Genomic DNA, 26815 nt, shown 5'->3' with positions numbered 1-26815 from the left:
CACATTAAAATTCCAAACTGAAAATTCTGGGCTGTAGTAATAATTTATTTGGCTCAGCTCTGTGAAAAGGAAAATTCTAAGATCTTTGTTCCCTACCAGCAAATTATATTAATCTATATGGTTTGCTTATATTTTTCTGACCTATCCCATTGCACCCAGCAAGCTCATTTAAGGTGCTCTATAATTCAAACACCTGGAATCTCAACAGCTTTTTACAGGTGTAATGGGCAGATTTGGACAAATTGCAGCAGAGTAGAAGGAATTTACTGAAGCAAAGAGTTCTTGTTAGAGTTTGCATTCTTTTCTCAAGCCTCTAATTCAAACACTATCACTGCCAGGACATTAGCTGGTGCTTACATCTACTTGGGCTAAAACGCTTCTGTGCATCTTGCTTTCTGGTAATTTCGTATTACCTCAGAACTGACAGATTGACAGCACTGGATGGCAAGGTCTTCTGTGCAATTAAAAAGCAAGCACAATAGCATGATAAATTATAGCAGATAAAGCTCAATTGGCACGACCAGCCCAGTTATTCAAGTCCACACTGCAAGGATACAGCCCAGATGCCAGCTGTAGATGTTTCACTGTTTATAGAATATCATTCCTTAGCTAAGTCAGTTTTTGTTGTGTTTCTTATTGGTTCTCTACCATCCTAGGTAGATGAGTATACAAGTACCCATGCTTCATGCAACAACCTGCAGCACTCCCTTCGTATCTTACCACTAAGCTTTGTAATAATCTCAACAGCTACCAAAACTACGGGCCGATACAGTAAATAAAATTTAAATTAGGCCCGGCAGTACAAAGAGGCGCTAGGGACACTAGCGCGTCCCTAGCGCCTCTTTTCGGACAGGAGCAGTGACTGTCAGCGGGTTTGACAGCCGACGCTCAATTTTGCCGGCGTCGGTTCTCGAGCCCGCTGACAGCCACGGGTTCGGAAACTGAACGCCGGCAAAATTGAGAGTCCGGTTTTCAACCCGCGAGCCTATTTCAAATTTTTTTTTTTTTTTTACTTTTTTAAACTTTCGGGACCTCCGACTTAATATCACCATGATATTAAGTCGGGGGGGTGTACAGAAAAGCAGTTCTTACTGCTTTTCTGTGCACTTTCCCGCTGCCCGGAGAAATTAGCGCCTACCTTTGGGTAGGCGCTAATTTCTGAAAGTAAAATGTGCGGCTTGGCTGCACATTTTACTTACTGAATCGCGCGGGAATACCTAATAGGGCCATCAACATGCATTTGCATGTTGCAGGCGCTATTAGGTTTGAGGGGGTTGGACGTGCGTTTTGGACGTGCTATTACCCCTTACTGAATAAGGGGTAAAGCTAGCGCGTCGAAAACGTGCGTCCAAATGCTGGTTAACAGTGCACGCTGGAGCACACTGTACTGTATCGGCCTGAGGGTGAGGCTGTTGCTTGAACATCTGACTGCCTAGGCTCTGTGACCTTGCTGGATGGTACCAGGTCACCATCAATCTTCAGACATCGATTGGTTGGTTTCTGGGAGTTTTAGTCTGCTAGTACCAACCTTGCTAGCTACCATGTGGCTTGTAGTTTTGGTAAGTCACGTTTCCTTTATTTGCCCTTGTTCTTCTTTTCACCTTGCTGGATACCTAGCCACTATCAACCTGTCAGCATCGACCATTCAGTTTGAGGAGTCTGCTAGTTAATATTGGCCTTCTACACTCTGGCTTGACTGATAGCGGCAGTTAAAAAAAAACTTCCTCAAATGATCCTACTAATGTAATTATAAATCTATTGTATAGGAATCCAATGATCTTGAATCTTCAGTGCAAAGGCTAATGATTTGGTTACATGAAGATAAATCAATTTGATTGCATATGTAAACTGTAAGGATTTCTGAATTACTAAAACAACAGGAGTCAAAACTCAGGTCAACAGTGCAACCTAGACGCCACTCCTAGGAATGAATGTATAGTAATTTTCATACTTCTATAATTCTTATATTTTTATCACAGGCTGCCAACTACACTGCCAATTGCAATAGTGATTTTAAAATGTGATAATGGATTGACCAGGGATGAAAAAAGTCCCAGGCACAAAATTCAGCACTTGCCAGCCCAGAACTGGCAGGCCACCATGGCCCAGAGTTGATTCCTGCCACTGAGCACACAGAAGAGGACAAAACAGAAGGAGGAAAAAAATGGGGTGAGGCGGGAAGGGAAGTAAGAAAGGGAGAGCAAAGAAAAGCAAAAACAGGGTTATAAGGGAAAATTTTGGTTCTTGGCTGGTGCTCAAATATTCTTACTATGTTTCATCCTCTGGACTTGTATACCAATATGATTCAGATTCAACACTGTTGCCTAGACGTGATAAACTGAGCTATTCAGTTCCCTGATATTTATTTAGAAATATCAGCAAGACACTATTGTGCTCATTGACCTTATTAAATTTAATGGGACTCAGAAAACTTACCTGTCTACATCACTGCTTGTTGGCCTGGCCACTTTGGCTCCTGATGATCCCAGTGTGTAGCCTTCTTGTTCCACTGATCCATGGCCCGTTGTATCAATCACCATGGCTGTGACTTCTTCTGCACTGCTCCCGTCTTCCCCAGAAGGCTGGTTCTCAGGCCCCAGCCACTCTTCCAAATTCTCTGTTTTAATACGCAGTCCTCCCAGCACCCTGACATCATCATCATTCCGCCCACTGCGGTCTGCCATACCTGTCTCAACATACCACTGTCCTGCCCGGTTAATCCGTAGAATAGGTTCCCTGCTTTCTACATCAGAGCTCTGCTCAATTATTTGGGGGCTTGTGGACTCTTCTGGAGGGCTGAGCTCCTGAATGTCCAACACTGTGCTGACCTGACCTCTCCGATTCCCTCGAGGTGTGCTGTGGCGTGGGCTTAGGGACCGGTTCAAACTCTGGGTGACCCTGTGGGATTCGGGAGGCGCCTCTTGGTGTTTTGTCCTATTTGGGCTTAATTCCTCTTCCATGTCAGACACGTTTATTTTGAAGTGAATTCCCTCCAGGACCTGCGTACACTTATCAATGATATGCTGCATCTGCAGGAAACTGGCTGCAGTTAGGTAGCTGATGATATCTGCCAACTGAAGGCATATTCGCCCTGTATAGCAGAAGGAGAGGAGCTGTTCGAATACTGTAGGGTTCTTGATGACTGAAAGGGAGACTGCGTTCATCTCATTTAGGGACATGTGGTCACGGAAATAGGGCGAGCTGGCAGCCAGCACCACTTTGTGAGCACGGAAAGTCTGTCCCTGTACATTAACCACAATGTCGCAGAGTCGTCCCTGTATGCGCAGCTGGTTCAGGTGGCTCAGCACAGAATTGCTGAATTCCGGGATCTCCAGTTGAATGTTGCCTCCTTTCTCCATGGCTTTCCCAGTTTCAGACATACAACCCTGCTGGGGAGAGAATTCACTTATTACCACACTGCTCAGGACCTGCTGAAAACATTCTAGAAAAATGCCCCAAATTATTTCTACTTAACTATTAAAAAGGTGGTGGGCACAAACTTGATTAACACTCAAATTCTGATCCAATAAACAAACTAATAAGGATAAGAAAATAAAGAAAATGTACTGGACTGAAAGACCCTACTCATGATGGAGGAGAAGATGTGGGACAGTCAAACATTTCTATTTATTGTAAATTAGGATTATTGTTTTTATCTAAACCATAGGTATTGAAGTAATGCAGGCGATGATATTTCTGTTCTGTCTAAAAAGTGGAAAAAAGAAAGATTTCAGAAGATCATCACTCAGACACAGTACTTTACATTTTTTCCCATTCAGATAGAGATCTTGCTACAATACTGAATGCAAATGAAGCTATGAAAAACACAGCATTAAAAATGCTGTAGTACCCTTTACCAGCTTAAGCATATTACTCACACTGAAACCCAAGGAGAGCATTTGACCCTATCACATCGAATTTAGAAATTTTCTGACAATCTGTTTTGGTAAAGTTGATATATAAATGGACAAATGCAAATATAAAATTAGAAATTACATCTACACAGAAAAAGGCAATCAATCAAATTTTCTTTGCAAATTCACCAATCACTTGTATTTAGCATCTGTGCTATGAAAAAATTGTAGCCAATCATTTTTTATTTTTGATCTTGGCAGGCTGATACAATTGACCTCATCCTGGCTGTCTAACTTCTCATAAATGTTAGAAATCTGTGTGTAAGAAAAAGGCAGAAATATTTCAAGCTGCTAAAAGAACACTGCGATGTTACAAGACTACACAACTCAAAATGAATTATGACAACTGGTGTGCCTCCTTACTTGGCAATTTATGCAATCTCATCTTTTGCTTGCTTTAGCTGGCAGGTCTGCCAATTCCATACACAAGTTGAACATGTATGCAGATTAGTAAAAGTACATTTTTTTTATTGGTTATAAAGATCAAAAGAAAATATAGCAAGCCAAGACTGAAAATAATCTGTAGCATTTCTTGTTGGTTTTGAAGCTAGATTTCTAAATTTAGGCCTCAGTAGTCCCATCTTGAGTACACTTCCTCTAGAGGACTGTCCCCAACAATCTGACATAATGTGAAGGGTCGCAGATAGACCGTGTACAAATTCCACCTCAAGCAATACCTTTTTCCTGGAGAGGGTTGGACTTGACATGCAACATTATGAACCATTTGTTTAGACTGCAGACAAAAAATCCCCTATTTAAGGTTTGCTCTAGTAAAATTATTTCACATTGTGCTTATTTGTAAACATTTCTTATCAAATCTCAGATAGGTACACATTGGCTCCATGAGCTGTGGCTTTTTTCAATATCAAAGATACAGTCATTTGTATAGATGTAGCATAATATTACAGTGCATAGACAATCAAACTGAGCATTGTATCATTAGCCAACAAAATCAGAAAAGACAGACCAAAAATACTCAAACCTGACTCCCTTAGAAAGTGATATAATGAAATGTATTTGCTCATTTTTCTTTTATGTACTTTAAGTGAAAAAGAAAAAGATTTCCCCAATGTGGAAACAGAGAAATACATATCTGAAGGCAGAAAAACACCAGCCAGTCCATCCAGTCTGCCCATACTGATAAGGATACAAACAAGATCCCATCTTAGTTCCCTCCACCTTTCTCATGTCAAACACCAAAACTACGTAATAATCTTAACAGCCAGCAATACTAAGTAGGAGAGAATGTTTTTACTCTTTGATATCAAAACCTGATATTCTAATAAAGATGCCATCAAAATAGTGCCTCGTTGTCATTTTGTTTGACATGGCTAGATTTTTTTAATCTGAAGTTAAAGCATCAGTGTTGAAATGTAACTAAACTTGTTTCTGTTGATCTGACTTTTTTTTCACCTCTTGACAGCCAATAGGAAATGGGAGTTCCTAAGCAACGGCAGCTAGTCTGAGCATAATGTAGTACATTGTTGTTGGCCATTACCTTTTATTGAACTACTAAAATATTTGTACACAAACTTGCAAGACCTCAAGCTTGAAGGGGCAAAACAAAGGCAATTGATGCACTGTCCAACCCGTAATCACAGAACTATCACATGCCTTCCCTTCAACTGGGCCAAGATACTCCAAGTGGGCCAATACCAATTTTTAAAAATATTTCTTGAGAGCCCCCAAAAGTTAATCTTCCTAATGCCTTTTATATATCATCTCAGAGATGATTGTGATGAAAGAGTTTCTCTGGAAGAATTGCAAGTACGGTCCAACTTTGAGTTACCAATTTACTGCATTAGATTGATTTTTCTTGAGATGGGGAAAGCTTTCTTCAGGTGAGATCTCTGATGCCCAGGGGACATGCTCCTCAGTCACTTTCTCTTTCTGCTGCTACCAGCTATGTGTTCCACCCGCCCACCTCCACACCTCAGTGGACACATCTACTCTCCTACATGGAATTCGGAGGCATAACGGAACGGCGAGTACTGCAGTATTTCGTACTACACTATGATGCTTCCATAGCCATAGGACTATACATAATCACATTAATGCTCCACTATGTCTCCAGAAACATTTACTAACGTCAAATCCATGTCTCCTTCCTATTTTGCATGCCTTACTGCTTACCCGAATATAATTGAACCGTGCTTCCCTTTCGTTCCCCCCCCCACCCAAGTACCTACCTCTAGGGGTGCAACGGGCCGGGCAGGGCCGCCGGAACAGCGTTCCGGAAGTGAAAAGCCCCCCCCCCCCCCCCCCCCCGAGCGGAAAGGACGGTGCTCCGGAAGGAAACTATTTTTTTTTAAGGAGCGGCTTCCCCCTTTCCCTCTATAGCGACCCCCTTCCCCAGTGTTACCAAATAAGCTGGATTCCCGCCAAATTGGGCAGCTTATTTTACAAAATGTATAGGTGTTTTGTGTTTTTTTTTTTGTCTGCAGCGGGTTTTTCACCTCGCTATCACCAAGAACGACACACGAGTTTTCCCCTTCTTACATCCACATTCAGCTCTGGCCGATACCGTGGAAATGGGGAGGCGGGGCGGTGCTACGTGCATGCGCATCAGCACAGAGACGTCACTCGCCTCCCCCACTGATGATAGCAGGCACCAAGGGGGGGGGGGGCGGAGATAAGCAGCAAACTGCAGCATTAGAAGCAATTACCTTACCGCCCCTACCTGCCATCAGGTCTGAAAGAAGCATTCCCGCCGAGAGAGGAGAGACACACTGTATACAGAGTAAGATCAGGCAGCGGTCTTATTTCTGAGACCGAATCAATAGATTCTGGCAGGCTCATCTGGGTGAAAGTAGGAAGCCTGCACAGTGGGAACCACGTGGCGATCAGAATCGATTGCTTTAGTTTCAGATTCAAACAGGCATGCCATGTGGTAATGGGCGGCTGTAAACTGCCCAAAGCCAGCTAAGATAACAGAGAAAACATGGATTCTGGGAGAGTGTCCACACAACCAGATTCAGTAGCTTAAAATCCGCATTTTTAGCTCTCTGCCTTCTGTGCGCTCTTCCTAAATTTCATACTGTCTGGATTGCAACCCTACACACATAATGGCACCGCCCCCCTTTTTTTTTGGTTGTGTGATCCTATTGTCTCTCAAGCAACGACCTTCCTCTTCCGAATTATCGTGGCGGGGCCTGTGACGTCACTTCCGGAGGGATATAGACGTAGTCCCCGCCATATTGTTCCTTCTTTCGTTTCCTGCTGATGAAGGTGGTGGTTGATAGGCGAGTAGCTCCCATTCCTAGTATATATCGCTGTGGTAGTGGCGGCGATTTCTCCCTGCCCCACGAATAAAGTATTTTGTGGGCTGATGGGGCTGCGATGGAGTCTTGGTTGGGAGGATGAAGGCGGATTTCAGTTGGCTCGTCCAGGCTGTCTGTCTCGTGTCCTCGTGTTCGGCAGAGGGTAGGCGATCGGAAGATAAGATGCTGTTTCAGGATATTTCTTTCTGTTCTCAGAATTGCCGAAGGAAACTGCAATCGTTCAGTGCCTTTTAACCCATCTATAACTAACTCATTTTGTTTTTACTGTTGTAAAATTCGTAGGGCAGCTAGACCTACAGTGTATTTAACTAGCAAAATAAAGTGGTTTTATTTCCAATAATAATTAGGAATGCGTAATATTTTCGGCCTATCCGACTTACTACAAATATCTATTCTATGCTGTGCCACGATGATGACCATTATTTGCTACTCTTGACTAAGGGAATGATGAGGTTTTTATCCACCTTACATTTTTGCTGAGATGGCAAGTTACAGCTCTGTCCTATCATTTAAGATTTTGCTTCTGACCTGACTTGACACATTTTTCCATTCTTACTTCTGTATTAGGAAATGGAGTTAAGGAACAAGGTCCGAGTGCAAGGCCAATGCTGGTAAGTACTAGCCATAAACGTTGCAATAATGTTGGAAATGTTTTTGCACTACTGAGCTTGAAAAAAAAAGTGGCCTCTGGCTAGTGTTGCAATTCTTATCTGCCAGGTATAAATATAAATAAAAGATTAATGAAGGTGCTACTAAATTTGACCACCTGATATTTTTTTATTGTCCATCATAAATCTGTGGCCGTATGGTTAATTTTCTTAGGTAGATCTTCTGCAGTAAACATAATCTAGAACAGTGTTTCTCAACCTTTTGTTTACTAGGGCCAGCTAATTAAATTTTCTGTGGAGTACCAGTATATTACTGCTTCTTAGTCCTGCCAGCCACTAAGACCTCAGCTGTTTCCTCACTTCATCCCTCTGTGATGTATTATAGTTGTTGCAGAGCAATTGGTGCTTTGGAGGAGTAAGTCTACTTGCTAAGAAGCCTGGAACTTTTTTTTTTAATCCTGATTGACCTTGGCTGTACTGAGACACCTTAAAAAAAAACAAAACCCCTGCTGGGTAGCAGATAAAAGAAGGGGCTGGAGCTTTTCCTTTAAGTCAGCAGGAAGCTTGCAGCTAGGGCATCATAAGGGGGGGGGGGCAGGAGACTGAGTACCATGTGCAGGTAACTGCATACTTTCAACGTGATAAAATAATTGCACTATAGGGAGGAAATAAGATAACCTGCAGGGTAGAAGTGATTTCAAGTACAGCACTTAATAAGGGGACTGCTTTGTGGACAGGTGGTTGAGAGATAATGGTCAGAACAGTGAATCCCTACTCTGTCTAAAACATGCCTAGCCAATCAGGTTTTCAAGATTTCCATAATGAATGGTGATATTCCTTTGCATTTTCCTTTTCTATCCTCTTCTCTCCCCCCCCCCCCCCCCCCCTTGATTATAATCATGGCTCACATCCTTTGCCTCAGTCATCTATTGAGTGCCCAGTCTTGCTAGAAATATTGCAATCTACTTTGAACAAAATATTATAAACTATATGTAACTTATATCCAATGCACCTTATATATTTGCTAGAAATCTACCTCATATTTATCAAATATTATATTCTAACAATATTTATATAGCTAATTGAGACTTAAAAAAAAAATCCAGGCCTGTTAAGGAGACTTTCCCTTGCAAAGCAACACTTTCTCTACTACAACACCTCACAGAGGTGAGGAAGCAACAGCTGAGGTCTTAGTGGCTGGTAGGACTGAGAAGCAATAAAGTGAAGACTGGCTCTCCATAATGGGAGGGGGGTCAATAGGTGGGATTTGCGATAGCTGATAGGAGGGATGGTGGTAGACTCACTGAGGAGACATCAACAAAAAAGCAAGATGGACATTTTTAGAAAGCTTTTATTTTGATCAAGCAGAGAAATCTCATTAGCAGATTGAAACTGTCCTTCCCCCTCCCCCCACCTGCAGCAGCCTCTGTTTTGCTTTGTATCCCTTTTCGAATAATCTTTTAAATAAAGCCTTTTTGGCTTCTGTGGGACATGTTGCTTCCCCACATGGAACACTCATAGGATTTTTGATCCTGGGTGTCTCCAATCCCCTTCCCTACTCATGCTCAATTTTATTTCAGAAAATTAGCTAGTGGGCTCTGGGAAGGGCAGGTTCATCAATCTGCTAATGAGATTTCTCTGCTTGATCAAAATAAACACTTGTCCATCTTGCTTTTTTGTTGATGTTGTTAATGTTAAATGTATTTGACAAAGGTAACGTTTTTCCTGCTTTAATCTCCTGTTTTAATGTAAACCGGTATGATTTGTATATTATACAAGAATGTCTGTATATACAAATTAAAAATAAATGTGTGTATGTATATATATAATGTATAAATAAAAAAAAAAGTTGAGAAACATGACACCAAAGCAGATTTCCCTATCCCTAGAGGGTGTGCACTAAGTTTGTACCTGAGACAGTGGAGGGTGAATAACTTGCCCAAGGTCATATCTGTATGTATCCATTATATATGTCTTGTTTCTCTTCTGTAATCCATGCTGGGCCCCCAGAACTGTGGCTGGGTTAATTATAAGCATTTATTTATTTCAAATATTTAAAAAAAAAAAAAAAATGAAGACCTGTCATCTAGTCCAGTTAGGTGACACCAACATAAGTATGTAACTTACCAGGAGAATTCCCTTTAGAATCAGATCTAGATCTGTAGAATATTTTTGTTAAATAGTGGTCCAAGCATGGCATTTAATTGTAAGCTGAGATGATCCAAAAGGTTCTCCAATGAATGAAATTGTAACACTGCTAGGGCTGAATCGAGTCCTTAGTGACTTAGAGAATATAAATCTGTTCTGTTCATGATGAGTGATCTTTATCAATGGGAATCTCTCTGAAAGAGAATGAGAGAAGACTTTTCACTGAAACAGTTCAGAAGTTCCTGTCTCAGCTGACATTGCAGCAGCATGACTTGTGTGGTTTTTAAACTCGACTGTTCTTTGTTACAGGGATGTTGGATAGGTGAAGGACTGCAAAGAATGTGCTAGATTGCCCGTATGGACATTAAAATAAAGGTGAGGACTTGAATTTTGTTTTGTGAAGGTCAAGATTGATAGCTGTAGATAACTGATAAAACACATTTCCTTAATTGTTCACCAATTCCTTTGCTACTGTTTTGTGTTGCCGAAATGTGGAGCAGTGAAGTGTGGTAGTATTTTTTTTTTTTTTTTTAAATTAAGAAACATAAGAAATTGCCATACTGGGTCAGACCAAGGGTCCATCAAGCCCAGCATCCTGTCACCCAAAAACTGTCTCTCATGCTACTGATTCTAGTAATAGCAGTGGCTATTTTCTAAGTCAACTTGATTAATAGCAGGTAATGGACTTCTCCAAGAACCTATCCAAACCTTTTTTAAACCCAGCTATACTAACTGCACTAACCACATCCTCTGGCAACAAATTCCAGAGCTTAATGGTGGCTCTCAAGGACCAGAGTTACCTAAACTGATCTCTGGTTCATTACTTAAACTTAATTAGTGTCTTGTACTGAACAAACCCGTCTTTCTGTATATTTTGATATAATGGTCCCTAGAATTTTAGTTGGCAAAGGTGCAAATGGTAGAATAAATAAAAGTAAAGCTCATCTTGTGAGATGAAGGATGCACATGATGATTACATAGTTCAGCAGATGCTCTGTGAAGAACTTATCTGTCTTTCGCTCCTATCTGATGCATCCTGTAGTATGTTTAGTGGCGACGCCCTTTTTTGTGCCATGGCAACTCTGCATTGGTTTTTCTTTCATAGTACATCGCTATCTCTTCCCCACTCGATCATGTCCATCTAGAGGAATTGGGTAAGCAGCACCCTTGACCTGCTTTGGCCAACTCTGTTGGCTTCTTGTTGAAGTTAGAACCACGTGGGACTCCATAGTCTCACAAGATCCAGTGGTTCCAAGCAATTCTGACTTCATTGGAAAGATGACAGAGGAGGCAGCAAGTAGAGCACTCTTACAATTCCGTCTAATGGAGGGAGGCCATTGGGCAAAGGGACAAAGGAAGACTATGCTGCTGGTGTTGACTGTGACACGCTCCTCTCCAGCATTGCCAACATTTTTTTCCATCACACTTTGGGAGTGCTAAATGATCTAATTGTCTGTCCCTGCAAAACATCTTAATTACTTGTGTCCAACTGACCATTAAAGCATCTGTTTAGTGTTTATTTACAGTGGGTTAAATGTCAGGGAATTCCATGCTATAGAAAGTATGATCCACAGTTTGACTTTTGCTTATTCATTATTGGAATGGCTTCCCTTCTGGAACCAGCTGGGTCTGGTCATCTTACTTTACACTAAACTTCCATAATGTTCAGCTGAATTTGCATCCATGGGACAGACAGAGACCTTTGTTGTGGCAGGAGAAGAACACAGAAAATGTAAGACCTATGACCACAAGTAGGCAGGTACAGACAGACAGACTGGGTTAGCATCAAGTGCTACAGCCCCTTAAGTCATTGAGCACTTTAATGGCGGGGAGAACATTTGTAGCTTCAAATGTTTGTAAGGTAACTTCCAAAACTTGCCTTAACTTAGATTTGAGCTATTGATTATGAAAACTAAAAATAATCCCTGGGAGTCTGACAGGTTTGTGCACTTGATTAAATTTCAGACTGTTTTTAATTTGTTACTCATTGTCCTGCCTATACAAACTGCTGTGTACATAGACTTTATTGCTGATAAACTTTGTTGATTCACAGATCTAAGGAGGCTGAGATCTTCAGGCTATTCCTAGACAGGTATGTAACCTCATGGATTTTCAGCTCTGGCAACTTTTTGATGAGATGAATGTGCCCTTTATTCTTCTATATGGACCTGAGTTGTAGTTAAGCCCAGGGTGAGGGGAGCCACTTAAGGAGGGATGGGCATATATAGCAGTTCTCTATCCTTGTAATCCTTTAACTTCGTCTGTAAACTTCATTCTTCTAGCGTGTAACCAGATGGACTCAAGACCAATGGGTTTATGCTCCCTTGCCAGCAGTTGGAGACAGGTTTCAAAGCTGGTCTTTGTTCTGAAACATATGGGCATAGACTCGGATCTAAACATGTATGCTCTAGAGGAAAGGCAAGATACGGGAGATATGATAAGACATTTAAAATATATAAAATTTCCATGCACAGGAGGTGAGCCTCTTTCAACAGGCTCTAGAACAAGGGATCATACAATGAGGTTGAAAGGGGATAGACTTGGGAGTAATCTTAGAAATTTATTTCTTTATGGAGAGGGTGGTGGATGTGTGGAACAACCTCCCATTGGAGGTTGTTCCACACATCCACCACAACAGTAGACAACAGTATCTGAATTCAAGAAAACAAGGGATAAATTCAAGAGATCTCTAAGGAACTGATGAGAATTATGCTGCTCAATTAATTGGAAGGATAGGCAGACTGGATGGGCCATATGGTCTCTTTCTGCCATGTTTCTATGTAATCTCTTTGACTGACTTGTCTGTCACTCCATTGCTCAGGATGTTTATTTATAAGCATTTTCTCTCTATCCACTAGGAATCCTCTGCTTATCCCATGCCCTTTTGAATTCCGTTACTGTCCTTGGCCTCACTACATCCACTGAGGGCATTCTATGCATCCACTACCCTTTTCCATGAAGAAATGCTTAGTAATGCATTTAAAACAAACACAAGAATTTTTTTTTTTACTTAAATTTTGGAATTTGTTGCCAGAAGATGTGGTGAAGCTGTTAATGTAGCTGGGTTTAGACAAGTTCCTGGAGGAAAAATCTGTAAACCATTATGGTGGACCTATAGAAATCCACTCTTTATCCCTGGGGATCTGTTGACTTTTTTGGATCCTTCCTGACGCTTGTGGCCAATCCAGGTCACTGCTGAAGCAGCATATTGGGCTAGACCTTTGGTTTCACCCAATATGGCAAATCTTATGTTCTTATTCTCACTTCCTTCATGGATACAGTTTCATAATCCTGTGGGTACTGGATGAATGTGCAGACTTGGAACGCTGATTAATAGTTTGGGTTATGACTACAATACTGGTCTGTGGAGCTTCTAACAGCATGTTGCTTTCTGCTTTTAAATGGCATGCATTAGTTGCAGCTTTCTGCCTGTATGATGAAGCTGACAGACTTGACATGTCCGTGGAGGTCTGTAATTAGCTCTATCTGATTCAGGTATGAGGTTTAAGCTTAGTTGTTGGTGATCTCCTTGTCACTCTGACACCACTTGTTTTTCTTTCAGGTCTGAGCTTGGACTGCTTGCTTAATATTCTAGAAGCAAGTCATACTGCTGGTAATTTTATTCCCCTTTAACCTTGCATAGCTTTCAGGATTCTTTGTTTTAGCCTGAAGTTGTAGCAAACTGCTTGGAGGACTTCAGCAAACCAGAATATCTTCCACTATAAGATTTCCATAGACATGAATTTCAGATAAATCCTCAGCATTTTTACATTTGTGATGAGACAGTATCAGTAGGGATATTCCAGTGCTTCAGGTAAAACAAAGTTTATTTCCAGACTGTTAGGGCATAACACATTTGTGACAAGATAAAACAGCGGTCTCTAATTCCATTTACATTTAATGGTCAGTATGTGACTTTTTTTTTGTGTGTGAATGTGGGGAAATATTCCGTCTAGTAAAATTGATGCTGAGTTACAGCAGAACTGGCTCTTTCATTGGATAGAGAAGCCAGAATCCACAGGGTTTTGCATATGATGTTCAGAAATGTCTGATCTGAAATCAGTTTGTGGATGATCTTTTCATACTGATAAAAACCCTGTAGGTTTTTTTTTTGTTTGTTTTTTTTAGTAGTAGCATGGAGTAAGTAGCTCTTACCCCGCTTTAAAACAAGGCTGAATAGATCTTATAAATGCCATTTGTGTTATGATAAAAAGCACATATGGGGGTTGAAGAGATTGTGTTCCTTTGATTGCCAGGGAATAGTGGCTTTTATTTCTGAATAAAAACTTGAGGTCATGACAAAGCTATCAATGTGTGTTAGGATTTGCATGCACTTGTTTTTTTGCAATGTAAAGGCTTTAAAATATTTGTACATGTCATTTCCTTTGCATGTCTGGGGCAGTAAACACCATAAGACCTGCAAGGTAAGGATCTTTATTTCTTATCTGCAATTCCTAAAAATGTTTAAACATATTACCCATGCTGATTGAATATATTTTTTTCATCAATAAGTAGACTAAACTAGCTATGCTGCATGGGTGTTGTCATCAGGTTAACACTAGGTGGAGCTGTCTCAAAGCTTAAGGCTTTTGCCCTAGTGGGCATGCATGGTAGTTCCCGCACAAATGAGCCTTCTGGAAGTCTCCTCAGACGTGGAATCCAAAGGGGACAGTCACCCAGATAAAGGACCAAAACCTCACTGTGCAATCACTCTCTATGGATAGGAACCAATCCTCCAGTTCATGACACTTCTACCCTCAATTTCTACCAACAAAAGCCCTAGGCCACATCAGGGCTATAGTCAACCTCCCTACTAATCACCTTGCCCTCAACAGTCTACCCAGCAAAAGAGAAGACAGAGGGATAGACACCAACAAAAGCAATCAGTTCAAGAGGCATCAAAGCCACCAAACTATTTATTTTTAAAAACATTGCTGCTACAGCAGATGTGATTGGGGGCAGGGTCCAACTATATGCAACATCTTGGGTCCACATAACGTCAGACCAGTGGATACAATACAGTTACTAGATGAATTTCAAGAGCAAACCTCGAACACCCCACCTGTCCTCCCCTTTTACTAGATCAATCCCAACAAGATCAACAGTGGGAGGTGCAGTCCCTCAAACAGAATGCCATGCAAGAACTACACCAAATATTTCCTCACGCCCAAAAAAATTGGGGGTGGTCTCCAGCCCTTCCTAAATCTCCAAATTTCAACAAGCATCTTAGCCAAGCGAAATCCAAGATGACCTCTCTAGGCACCATCCTACCTCTTATTCAACCACAGGACTGGATGTGCTCCCTAGACCTCAAAGATGCTTATGCACGTATGCCTGTGCGCCTGCCTTCTTGGCGGCGTCTACCACTCTGAAACAGTTAAGCAGTATCAGTACAGAGTCCTCCCTTTTGGCCTCTCCTCAGCCCTTACAGTTTTCACAAAATGTCTAGCTGTCTAGCCACGTATTCCTGCCCTTCCTCTCTAGACAGCATCTCTACCTGCCCTGCATATTCTTTTGCTTGGTTATGAACCGAGACTTCTGGAAGGCTCTTTTGCACAGGAACTACCGTGCATGCCCATTAGGGTAAAAGCCTTAAGCTTTGCGAGACATCTCCACCTGTTGCTTCCCTGATGACGTAACCATTTATGCTAAGCCATCTTGCTTTTTCCCTTTGTTCTAGGGAAGAGAGGAAATAAAGCTGACTGCACTTGGTCCTCCACCCTTCCTTCCCTTGCCCCACGTACATGCAGTATTGGCAGCGCTAGCTTCTTGTGTCATAAGGTGGCTCGGTCATAATCCTGTCAAGACATAGGCTATTCCTTTGCAATTCTGCTTTTATATGTAAGAGTTTAGCAAATTAATTTGCCAAAATATCTAGATGAGTTGGCAGCACTTTCCTCAACCAGATTTGGACCTGGTTTGAGTTTGGTACTTTTCCCCTTTTTATTTTGGGACTTGGCTACTGTGTTTTTCCTGGTGCCAGGTTTCTTGTTGGGGAGTTCTTAATCTTTGTCTTGGTAGGATGATACATTTGCTGAGCATAGAAATAAATGTTAAATGTATATATGTTGGGTGTTACCTTTCTTATTGGACCAACTTAATACATTTTTTAACTAACTTTTGAGGGACCTCCCCTGAATTTTTTTTTTTTGGCAGGGGCGGGGGGGGGTATTATGTAGGAGCCACACATAGAGCAGGCTCTGCTTCTGAATACTTTAGCGCTGTTCTTCTCTAAACTGTAAAAGGAGTGATTTTCTTGCTCCTCGGTCTCATTCCATTATTTTCCTGCTCATGATTTCTTGTTACGCCTGCGGATGATGAAAATTATGTTGGTAGGGACATCTGATGAACTCATGATGTTTACCAACATCTCTGAGCAGGACTTGCTGGGTTACTTGTGACCACTTGTTTCTGGTGAGACAATTTGTTAAATTAGGCCTGAGCTAACATGAAAGCCTAATATGCTTCGAGTTAGATGCTTATGCTGATGAAGCTAGTGCAGAATCTGAAAAGACTGAAATGTCCTGCTTATAAGTATTGTGTTGTGAGCTGCAGAATGCTGGTCTCAACTGCCAAATCCGACTGCAGAGCTGAGATGTGGAGGGGGTGTTGTTGGACTCCTAATTTTAAATTTAGTTCTCATCATGAAACAGACTTTTTAGTTGCAAGAAACATTTTTCAGCTTAAGGGGCTTTTTGCCCAACTTGGGAATGTAAAAGTATATGTGAAACATTTTGACACTGTTAATCTTGGGTATTAGGTTCCCTCTTGACCTTTCTGAAATTGTTCGTCTTTGTAGGGTGCATTGAAGAAAGACCTGGTAAGTAAAGCTGTTTAATAGTGGATTTAAATAGTTCACTCCTAGTAAAAGCTTATCCCTTGGAAATTAGATGTTTGAGACTCTAACCTGTTAATCACTGTTTAAAGTGTTTGGGGTTTTTTTTTAATGTAGCATAGACCCATCTCTGAAATAGTATTTCAGTGCCTTCCTACAGTAATGATATTGTTTGGCTGTTGTGACCTTTGCTGTGCCTATCATGGAATGATACTGGCTTGTGACATCATATTGAAGCCTATGATGCAAGATTTGAAGAGTAGTGGACAGAAGAGATTTCTGAAAACTATGATCACTGAGGCTTTATCTAAAATCTTATAGTTCAACATCAGTTAGAGATTCATTAATAACTTGTGAATTTGGGTTTTTTCCCCTCCCAGGCTTGCACATTTCCTGAAATTGTAATCTCATGACTGTTTGCTCAGGTAATTTATTTTTTTTTTCCTTCCTTTTGATATGCCAGAGTGTGTAAACCTGTAACTTAAGGGGAATATGTAGGAAGTAGTAGACTGTCCTCCTTTACTAATCAAAGATTACAATTAGAATCCTTTGTTTTCAGTTTTTTATTTTTCCAGGGAATTCTTCAAAACTGTGAGAAAATCAGTGGGGGAAGGTGACTTTCCACTCATTTTCTCCCATTAAACACTGATGCATTCCTAGGAAAATAAAATACAAACTGAAAATGAAGGTCCCTAATTAGTCTACCACCTTATTCTTCCATAGTTCTAGGTAGGAGGTGAAGTGCTTTTTGGTGTGGTGGTAACCTGCGTAGTTCAGTGTACAAAATGTTTTGCTTCTTGTTAATATAGCAGATGTGCATTGGATGGGTAGTGAACAAAAGGAAACTTGATCATACTAAGCAGTCCTGTTTGCTACCCCCTCTTATAACACTTCTTTAGATGAACATGTGGAATAATTAATATGGTAGAAATATGCACGGATTGGACTTATGGTTAAATGTATTTGACTGTTTGTTGTATTGTGCCACATACATGATACAAACGAGCGGTCAAGGTTTTTCCTTTAAGTGCTTTGTATTTTACAAAGTTGTTGTGAAATCTTTAATCTTCATACTTTCCAATCTCAGGCCATCTATTCTCCAGGGTTGCCTAATCCATGTGTACTCACGTAGTTTCAGTTCTTTCACAAACACTTCACTCGGGTCAGCCATTATGCAAGAACTGCCACTCCTGGAGTCTCAAGGTCCTATAACCTTCTAGACCCGGACTCTTATCCTTAACTGTGGAATCCTCCCTTGGACCATAATCCCTTGCTACATTTAGCTTTAAGGTAGACTGGGCCAGATCCCTGGAGCCGGTCCTTAAGCTGTTCTGGGGTTCATGGGAACCAGTGTCTCTGTGTGACAGGCAAAACTGCATTAGTATTCCATGAGACAGAGGATGTACATGATGAAAACATAGTTCAACTGATCTGTGAAGAACAAACCTTTCGCTCCTATCTGATACATCCTCAGATCTCCAATCAGCTACATAAGTGGTAATAGATTTACCCACTTTGTATGCTGTTTTGAAAGATGGGCTTCTCTTTAATGCATCTTGCAGTCCAGCTTTTGTAACTGCCACAGGGACATCCAGCAAAGAGATTGTACAGCCAAACTTCCACCCTAGTGGTAGTTGCATCTGTGTTTGAAGAGCTTTAAGGCATTGTTAGAAGGTTTTACTTAGCACTATATATTTTCGCTTGTTTCAGAATTTGCTGTACAGGAAGACCAAGATTGTCGTGTCATTTGATTCCAGGTATGTGGACCCTTGTACTCCAGTTAATAACTTTTTAATTGGATCTTATTAAACACATGGGCATCCTTTCCCATAAAATTAATTAGCTGAGAATTTGTGCTTAGAATTGTAGCAGCATTCACATCCAAGTTACACAAGTGCTAAGTCTAAAATAGCTGCTGGACCCTCCAATTACTTTGTCAGTGAGGTCTATCTCCTTCTATTGTACAAAGCGGGCGATGTGGCTAGTAACATAAATTGGGTGCTGCATGGAACCTTTCAAGATGTTAACCATTCATTGACATCCTTTCTACACTACCCCTGAGCATGCTGTGTATGATGAACTGTAGAATCAGGTCTCTGATTTGCCTCTCTGAGGATACAAACAACCCAGTACTGATGCAGACTGCAATAGTGCAGGAATGAAGTGAAGGATTATGGTAGAGCCTAACTGACGGACTCTCTCTTTCTGCAGACTTCCAGAGGATTTCTGTATGCAGTGTAAGTTTTTTTTGTTTTTTCAATTTTAATACTGATTGAATAATTTTGAGAAACTTCCAGCAAGACTGAAGAGCTTCTGTTAGATGCTGTTACATGGAAACATTCTCCCCTCCTGATTTCAAAAGCCCATTCCCTGTATGTACCCGGATCAGTCCAGACAGTGAGTTGTGCCTCCTGTCCAGCAGATGGAGACAGAAAAACTGAAAGGGTGTCCTATATCAGGACAGTGAACACCCTGCGCCCTTCAGTATTTCTCTCTCTCCAGCAGATGCAGACGGTTGAACCTGCGGTTCCCTCCTTTTAGCTGTATTTCTTTTCTTTTGGTGTAAAGTTGTTTTCTAAGCCCAATACGTGTCCCCTTAAGAGTTCAGTAGGTTGTGCTTCTACCTTTTGTACCTGAATGTAAATCTCCTTGATCTATCACTGACCCGGTCTGAACTAAATACACAAAGAATAAATCCATTTTCCACTGACCTAAAGGCATAAAGTATGCTATATAAACAATGCTTTCTATCCCCAGATGCATGCTTGAACAAAGTTAAGAAACTGAGCAGATTGTCTGTCTGGTTTTGCTGCTTTGCATGTGTAGCATAGAAACTAAACAGGGCAACAGATTAGGAGCTATCTAGCCTGCTCATTGCTGATTTAGTATTACACTATCTACCCAATCTCTCTTCCATATATTCCTGTTTATCCTATGTCTTATCAAATTCTCATTGTTTTGGCTTCCCGTGCCTTTGCATCTTAATACCTTTCTGTGAATGTTTCCTCATTACACCTAAGTCTACTCATGTTGAATTGCTTCTCATGACAGCCTATTCAACATAGCATGGTGAAACAATCAGGCTGCTGGCTGGCTGGCAGTGAGTTTTGCAGCAGTGACTGTAAATAACATAGAAGGGGTGTTTTATTACAATAAATAAGATGCAAGTGTTGTGTAGAGTGTATGGAGATATTTGTTGCTGTGACTACCTTCTAAGAGCAGGGAGGAGGACTTATCCAGTATCTTTGTGACCAATGATGACACTGATTCTGCCATATGAATCACATTGATTTTTACTTACCGTTCCATTTCTGAGGTTACTTAATGTATATGAGATAATGCTGGGTTGATCTCTTATAAGTTGTATGTATTTTCTCATGGCTCTTTCTATGCTATTTTAGGTGAAGAGGATAAATTCATATCGGCGCTGTGGAAGTACAAAGGTTAATGATCTTTCATGTTTCTGGGTTGGAAAAATGAATACTTGATTGGATGAGAACTAATGATGAAAATGATCTTGAACTCTCTCACTGAGACAGGAGATGAAAAGTAAAGATCTGATTCTTGCCCAGAACAGGTTTTGTATTTCACTACACTTCAAAAACTGGAATTTTAATGTTCCTGTTTCTTCTTGTAGGAGAAAATGTTTTTAGCCAACTTGCATTGTGGGATTGAATTAAGATCCTCTACATGACCGAAGAGACTATTGAAGGAATTCAGGATGGAGGCATCTTGTTCGCTGCATCTTTCTTCCACGTGTGATTATGGACACTAGTGATATATTTTTTTCAGTATGTTTCAGTATTAAACACTCAGATTGGATTGTTAAAATGAGAATATTTGTTAATTTTGAGATCTTTTGTGAAGACTCCCAAGTTAGGTGACTTGTTAGAAATACTTTTGTATGCAATCTTTTTTTCTTATACTACTGTGTAGACAGTATCAGGAAAAACAAGTATGGGGATTGGGTTTGTTTTATGGTTAGTATGCATTCCTTGAATTTCAAAGTTTGGATCTGATTAAACAATGAAATCACTGAGGACATGATTAAACTTTATTGAATAAAAAGAATGAGGAACAGTTGCAGCTGTATAGGCATTTTTGGAAGAATATAGGTACTCTTGTTTTTGTTTTAACTTAATCTATTGCTTAGCCCTGGTTCAACATGGAAATGATTTTAGCCCTCTTTTTTAAATATCTAAACAATCACCTGTTGAAGTGATAATGGGTTTTCAGTTGATGATTATGTGCATATTGTAACATGTTAAATTCTTGCTGAGAGGAATTTTGAGATTGATTTAAAACCAGAGGACATTTTATGCATTCCACCAATGGAGTGACCTAAATAGGGTAGATCAAACTAGCCAGAGTCTGGCAAACACAATGGCTTGCAAAACTTCATGGTTGGCTTTGCTTTGATTATTGCTCCTCCACCCCCACCAAAAGAATATTCTCACAAACATGCCCCTATAAAAGTAGTAATTCCCAAACTGTGGGTTGTGACCCCCTCATGGGAGTCATAGAACTAGTATATGGGGGGGGGGTTCTAAGGATTATTCCTCCCCTTTTACCTTAATTCTGATCTATATATACCCAGAAGTGTCAGTCAGTGTGAGGCTTGTGAGCTAATGAACATTCACAAGCCCAGTCCTGTCTGCATGGGCTTACTGAAAATCCATACAGAAGGCCAGGGCCTGTGAGCATGCTCTGACTCGCAGGCCCTGTGTTAACTGCCACCACTGCATTGCTGCTTTGCGAGCTTGGTGGAGTGGGAGAATGGAAGTCTATTTTGTCGTATTCATTATCTGAGGTCATGTGAATTTTCTTTTCAGATGGGTTTGAACTGCTTTCTAAACGTAAAATGCAGCTAGCTCTGTATAGCTACAACTACATTCATAGTTTATTCTCCCTAATCATATGTATATTATATGTAATATATCTGTAATACTATCTTGTATATCTGTTATTTGTGATTAGCCAGTTAGCCCATCAAGCTGTTATACTGCATCTTATTTAACTGTTACTTATACTCAGCTAGTTAACCAATCAACCTGTTATAATGTATCAAGTCACTATAAGGCTAGCCTTAGACTTCATGTTTGTTATATTGTAAACTGATGTGATATGGCAAATCAAATGTCGGTATAGATAAATAAATAAAAATAATCAACCCTGTGAATACATACTTTTATGTACATTGTATTATCTACTGAAATGGCTTGTTACCCTCAGTCTGTCTTGATGTTTATCCCAGGACAAGCAGGATGCTAGTCCTCACATGGGTGACATCAGTAATGGAGCCGTATATGGAAAAACTTCTGTCAAAGTTTCTAGAAACTTTTGACTGGCACAGTGTGCCCACTGAGCATGCTTGGCATGCCATGATATTCTCAGCCACAGGGGTCTCCCTTTAGTCTTTTTTTTTTCTGCAAAGCAGTTAGCCTCGCACTTAATTGGAATCCTGTGGTGAATTTTCACCACATTTCTAAAAAAAACAAAACACAAAACTTCAAAACCGCAGGGGTCTCCTGTCATTACCATCTCGGTAAGATTTTTCTTTTTTTTTCCCCCATCAGTTCTGCACCGTTTTTAGCCGAAAGTAGTCATAGAGTGCTGTCCATAATGGCTACGGGATTTAAGAAATGCCCGATTTGCTGTCTAACAATGTCCATCATGGACCCACACTTGGAGTGTGTGCTCTGTCTCGGTGAGAGACACAATGACTTAACCTGCCCGAAGTGTGCCGAAATGACCCCAAAGGGCAGGAGACTCCGGATGGAGAAAATGGAGCATCTGTTCCATTTACAATTGATGCTTTCAACTTCGTCTACTCAGTCGTCTCCGGCTGGAGCGGGTCCACAAAGTCGTCTTGAAGAAAAGACAACCGGATGCAGGGGTTGATAGATCACCAACCCTGTCTATATCCTCGATAAAATTGACATGTCATCGAAAAGCACTGACCACAAACACGCATCTGAGGCCTCACGATCCTGAGACCCGAAGGCGCATGAGCGCACGCTGTGACCTCGGACGTCCATCCGGGCGCTCAGGTCACGGCATGCGCTCATGCGCCTTGCTGCTTGAGCACCCAAATTGGACGTGCGTTCATGCACTTTCGCCGCTGGCTGCCCCCGGGAGGCAGGGGAGCCACGGTGGGCGCCTCGGGAGATGGGGAGAGAGGCCTGGGGCTGCTGGAAGCATGCAGTAAGTTTACTTTTGTTACAATTTCTATTTGTTTTAATAACATGTTGAGTCGATTTTCGCCCTGCGCCTTGCTTCAGGAGGGGGGGAGAGAGGACTGGTGATGCCCGAGCGTAGGAGAACCAGGCCACACCATGTTACTCGCTTGCTCAAACCCACCCACTTATTTGACCGGAGCCTGCCTATTGCTGTCACCTCCCTCTAACGCCAGGGTCAGGGTAGATAGTAAATTAGCGGGTTAAAGACGCGGCAAAACAGTTGTTTAAAGGAAAATTAGTTCTTACCTGTTAATTTTTGTTCCTGTAGTACCACGGATCAGTCCAGACTGTGGGTTGAGCCTCCTTTCCAGCAGGCGGAGACAGACTAAAACTGAAAGGGATATCCTATGAGGACAGAGCCTATCCTGTAACCCTTCAGTATAACGAATGTCAAAGCAGAAAATAACAAAACCAGAGTTGGATCAAGCAAGTAACCATAAAGCTCAATGGAGCAGATGTAGAACAACGTAATGGATATGGTATGACTAACCGCTCTTGCATATACTTGGTGCTGGGCAACCAAGGCTTCCAGTGTATTTGCTCAGTATTCATGCACAAAAAAGATGTGTGGAAATCTACAAATCTGCAAGAGAAACAAGCTTCGAGAGGACAGAAAAAAAGACAGGAAGGGTGTCTGGACTGATCTGTGGTACTACAGGAATGAAAATTAACAGGTAAGAACTAATTTTCCTTTCCCTGTACGTACCCGGATCAGTTCAGACTGTGGGATGTACCAAAGCTTCCTTAAACCGGGTGGGACCGAGACAGTCCCGCTCGAAGCACTTGTAGCCCAAAAGAACCAAGAAGCGGAGCTTGCACATCCAGACGGTAGTGTAGAGCAAAAGTCTGCAAGGACGTCCAAGTGGCGGCACTGCAAATCTCCTGCGGAGAGACTGACTGTCCGCCCAGGAAGTAGTTTGAGAACGCAGTGAATGAGCTGTAAGACCCTCGGGAACTGCCTGTCCTCGACAGGCCGAGGAGATCATTTTCTTCAACCACCACGCGATAGTGGTCTTAGAAGCCGGCGAATGGGCCCACTCCAGAGGACAAAAGATGAACCAAGACCCGAAAGACATGGGTAACCTGGAGATAGCGAAGTAGAACTCGTATAGTATCAAGTTTACGGAAATCATCCCCAGTCGCAGGAGAAAACACAGGGAGTTCTGCCGACAGGTTGACATGGAGGTTAGGAGAACCTTCACTAAGAAGGAACGGCCCGTCACGAGGGATACCCTGGAATTGGAAAATTGCAAAACAAAATGTTCCTGACAGGATAGTGCATGGATCACAGAGATCGGAAGAGCAGAAGAGAGAGACCAGAAAGACAGACAGTCTTAAGCGTAAGAGCTTTTAAGGTAGCGCGACAGAGAGGTTCGAACAGAGCCGCACAGAGGGGCCCGAAGGATCAGACAAAACTCCCTGACGGGCAAGCGGCCGATAAGGTGGACGTAGATGCTTGATGCCCTTTCAAGTACCAATCACATCCAGGTGGCCCGTTCAGTGATGATTTACCTGACCCAGGAGAGAGCTGAGAGGGGAGAAGATGTTCTTAGGGAAGAGAGGACTAATGAGATCTGGGAGGAGAGAGCTGAGATATCAGACTCCGCACAAACAGCTTCAAACAAGTTCCAGATACGAGTGTACGCCAGGGAAGTCTACTGTTTCCGGGCCCACAACAAGATGAAGATGACCACCTCCTCCTAATAGCCCTTGCGCCTTAAGCGTCATCTTTCAAAAACCAGGCCGCTAGACAGGAGCGATCGGCCTGGTCTAAAAATACAGGTCCTTGACGGAGCTGAGGAAAATGGCGTAGCCGTAGAGGTCCATCCCGTGGTAGGTTGAGAAAATCCGTGAATCACAGCCTACGCGGCCACTCTGGTGCTACCAGAACCACAGGACCCTGGTGGAATTCCATTCTTCTGAGAACTTTCCCGACTAGGGGCCATGGGAGGGGGAACACTTACAGAAGGACATCTGCCGGCCAAGGAGAGCCAAAGCATGGCCTTGAAAAGGGTCACCATGAGGCCCAGGTGGTGGGGGACCACCTATCTATGATGAGATTCATGGCTGCGTCAGTTCCCACTCTCTGGAATCTAGCGCCTGTCGACTGAGAAAATTGGCCTGAACATTCCCCTTGCCCACAATGTGGGAGGCTGTCGGGCACTGTAGATGTCGCTCTGCCCAGGCGAAGACGGCTGGTTTCCAGGGCCGACTGCGGGCACCTCTTTAGCGATTGACAAGCCACAGTGGAGGAGCTGTCGGACAAGACCCGTATCGCCTTGCCGCAGATGAGGGGGAGAAACTCCAGAAGAGCTAGGAACATCGCCTGAGCCTCCAACCGAATGATGTGCCAGCGAGACTGAGCTGCCGGTCAGATCCCCTGGGCATACTGGGAGAGGTAGACCGCACCCCAGCCAGAGAGACTGGTGTCTGTGGTTACTATGGTCCACTGAGGGACTCTGAGAGGCTTTCCCTGTAGCAAATGAGGAAGGGAAAGCCACCCCTACCAGTCGAGGATAGTAAGGCCCAAAAACCGGGAGGACTGTGTGAAACTGTTCCGACACTGTCTGCCAATGGGACAGCAAAGCTTTCTGGAATGGTAGCATATGAGCAAAAGCCCAAGGGGCCAGAGACCTGTAGGCAGACACAGGCCGCTGGAGAAGGCAGCAAGACCAGACTCTGAAACCGGCCGATCAACTTGAGAGCCCGCGCGTGAGGCAAGATGACCTTGCCCACCTGGTTGTCTAGGTGGGCTCCCAGGAATCCTAACTCCTGCGAGGGCTGAAGGTAGCTCTTGGAGAAATTCAGTATGCACCCAAGAGACGCGAGGAGAGGTAACACAAGATCCACCGCCTGATGAAGAGCCTCTGCCTTGGGCCTGACGAGCCAGACGTCCCAGTAAGGGTGAACAAGGATCCCTTTCCTGCAGAGAGCTGCTGCCACCACCACGACTTTGAAGGTGCGAGGTGCCCTTGTGAGACCAAAGGGGAAGCGCACTGAACTGGAAGTCCTGGTGGAGGATGTGAACGCGAAGAGACTATGGTAGCCACAATGAAGTGGAATATGCAAACACGCCTCTGTCAAAGCAAGTGAGGTGAGGAATGCACCAGGGTGAAAGGGCATGAAGACCACTTGCAGAGTTTTCATGTGGAAAGCAGGATCTTGAGGGCCTGGTTGACTCCTGTGAGGTCTAAGATCGGATGTAGACCAGTCCTGTTAGGGAATGACGAAATAAATAGAATGCTGGCTTGCAGCAAGTTTGCTGTCTGGAACCGGGACCACCACACCCTGACACAGGGGCAGGCGGGGGTTTACTCCACCGCTCGCTGCTGGGACTGACCGCACGGGGAAATAGAAAAAGGATCTCGAGCAAAGCGAAGGCGTACCTGTCTCTGAGGATGTAGAGGACCCACTGGTCCAACATGAATTTGACCCATGCCACGAAAAACAGGGAGAGTCCGCCTAGGAAGGGGACAGAGGAAAGAGTCAAGTGAACTTCATTGTGTGGCAGGCATTAGGATGGCACCCACGGGAAGGCTGCGACCAAGATGGAAAAACCCCCCTGAGGAGTCACCCTGCCCGCGTGGGGTATACTGTCTCTGGCCCAGATAATGTTGACAAGAGGGTGTAAAGGAACAGGATGGTTTCGGACGGTCCTTTAGAAGCCTATGGACCTTACTTTCCCCCAAGGAATCCATAGTTTTCTCAAGGCCCTTGCCAAGGAGCAACTTACCTTTGAACAGCAACGTGCCCAATTGGGCTTTGTAGGATGGATTGGCTGACCAATGGT

At 42.6% G+C, this 26815-nt stretch overlaps 1 protein-coding gene, 1 long non-coding RNA gene and 7 other non-coding genes across 11 annotated transcripts in view; 8 read left to right on the top strand and 1 right to left on the bottom strand.

The window, feature by feature from the left end:
• Nucleotides 1–6154, bottom strand: part of ZBTB37 (zinc finger and BTB domain containing 37) — a 95823-nt gene extending 89669 nt beyond the window's left edge. For both annotated transcript variants that reach the window (XM_029618815.1, XM_029618814.1), the window contains exons 1-2: nt 6104–6154; nt 2437–3389 (exon numbers count right to left, since the gene is read on the bottom strand). In XM_029618815.1, coding sequence (XP_029474675.1) covers nt 2437–3380 — 944 coding nt within the window. In that variant the 5' untranslated portion in view covers nt 3381–3389; nt 6104–6154. The remainder of the gene's footprint in view (nt 1–2436; nt 3390–6103) is intronic.
• Nucleotides 6155–7162: 1008 nt separating this feature from the next.
• Nucleotides 7163–21965, top strand: LOC115099993. Of its 2 annotated transcripts, none has more exons than XR_003858939.1 (12): nt 7163–7337; nt 7763–7806; nt 10261–10326; nt 12005–12043; nt 13514–13564; nt 14354–14375; nt 16751–16771; nt 17167–17211; nt 18497–18543; nt 18998–19023; nt 20188–20229; nt 20424–21965. It is a non-coding gene; the product is annotated as an uncharacterized LOC115099993 (long non-coding RNA). The 2 variants fall into 2 exon arrangements; XR_003858940.1 differs by having other exon boundaries at nt 20188–20335.
• LOC115100493 lies at nt 10106–10184 on the top strand. The gene has a single exon (XR_003859103.1). It is a non-coding gene; the product is annotated as a small nucleolar RNA SNORD79 (small nucleolar RNA).
• On the top strand, nt 10909–10989 carry LOC115100505. The gene has a single exon (XR_003859114.1). It is a non-coding gene; the product is annotated as a small nucleolar RNA snR60/Z15/Z230/Z193/J17 (small nucleolar RNA).
• Nucleotides 13977–14043, top strand: LOC115100511. Its single transcript, XR_003859120.1, has one exon. It is a non-coding gene; the product is annotated as a small nucleolar RNA SNORD78 (small nucleolar RNA).
• On the top strand, nt 16255–16336 carry LOC115100504. The gene has a single exon (XR_003859113.1). It is a non-coding gene; the product is annotated as a small nucleolar RNA SNORD74 (small nucleolar RNA).
• LOC115100512 lies at nt 17022–17089 on the top strand. Its single transcript, XR_003859121.1, has one exon. It is a non-coding gene; the product is annotated as a small nucleolar RNA SNORD75 (small nucleolar RNA).
• On the top strand, nt 18184–18257 carry LOC115100506. The gene has a single exon (XR_003859115.1). It is a non-coding gene; the product is annotated as a small nucleolar RNA snR60/Z15/Z230/Z193/J17 (small nucleolar RNA).
• LOC115100503 lies at nt 20036–20105 on the top strand. Its single transcript, XR_003859112.1, has one exon. It is a non-coding gene; the product is annotated as a small nucleolar RNA SNORD47 (small nucleolar RNA).
• Nucleotides 21966–26815: the final 4850 nt, after the last annotated feature.

The sequence above is a fragment of the Rhinatrema bivittatum genome, chromosome 10 (assembly GCF_901001135.1).
Source record: "Rhinatrema bivittatum chromosome 10, aRhiBiv1.1, whole genome shotgun sequence".
Classification (NCBI taxonomy): domain Eukaryota; kingdom Metazoa; phylum Chordata; class Amphibia; order Gymnophiona; family Rhinatrematidae; genus Rhinatrema; species Rhinatrema bivittatum.
Note: the sequence above shows the minus strand (reverse complement) of the source record. Positions and strands in the feature narration are given on the sequence as shown.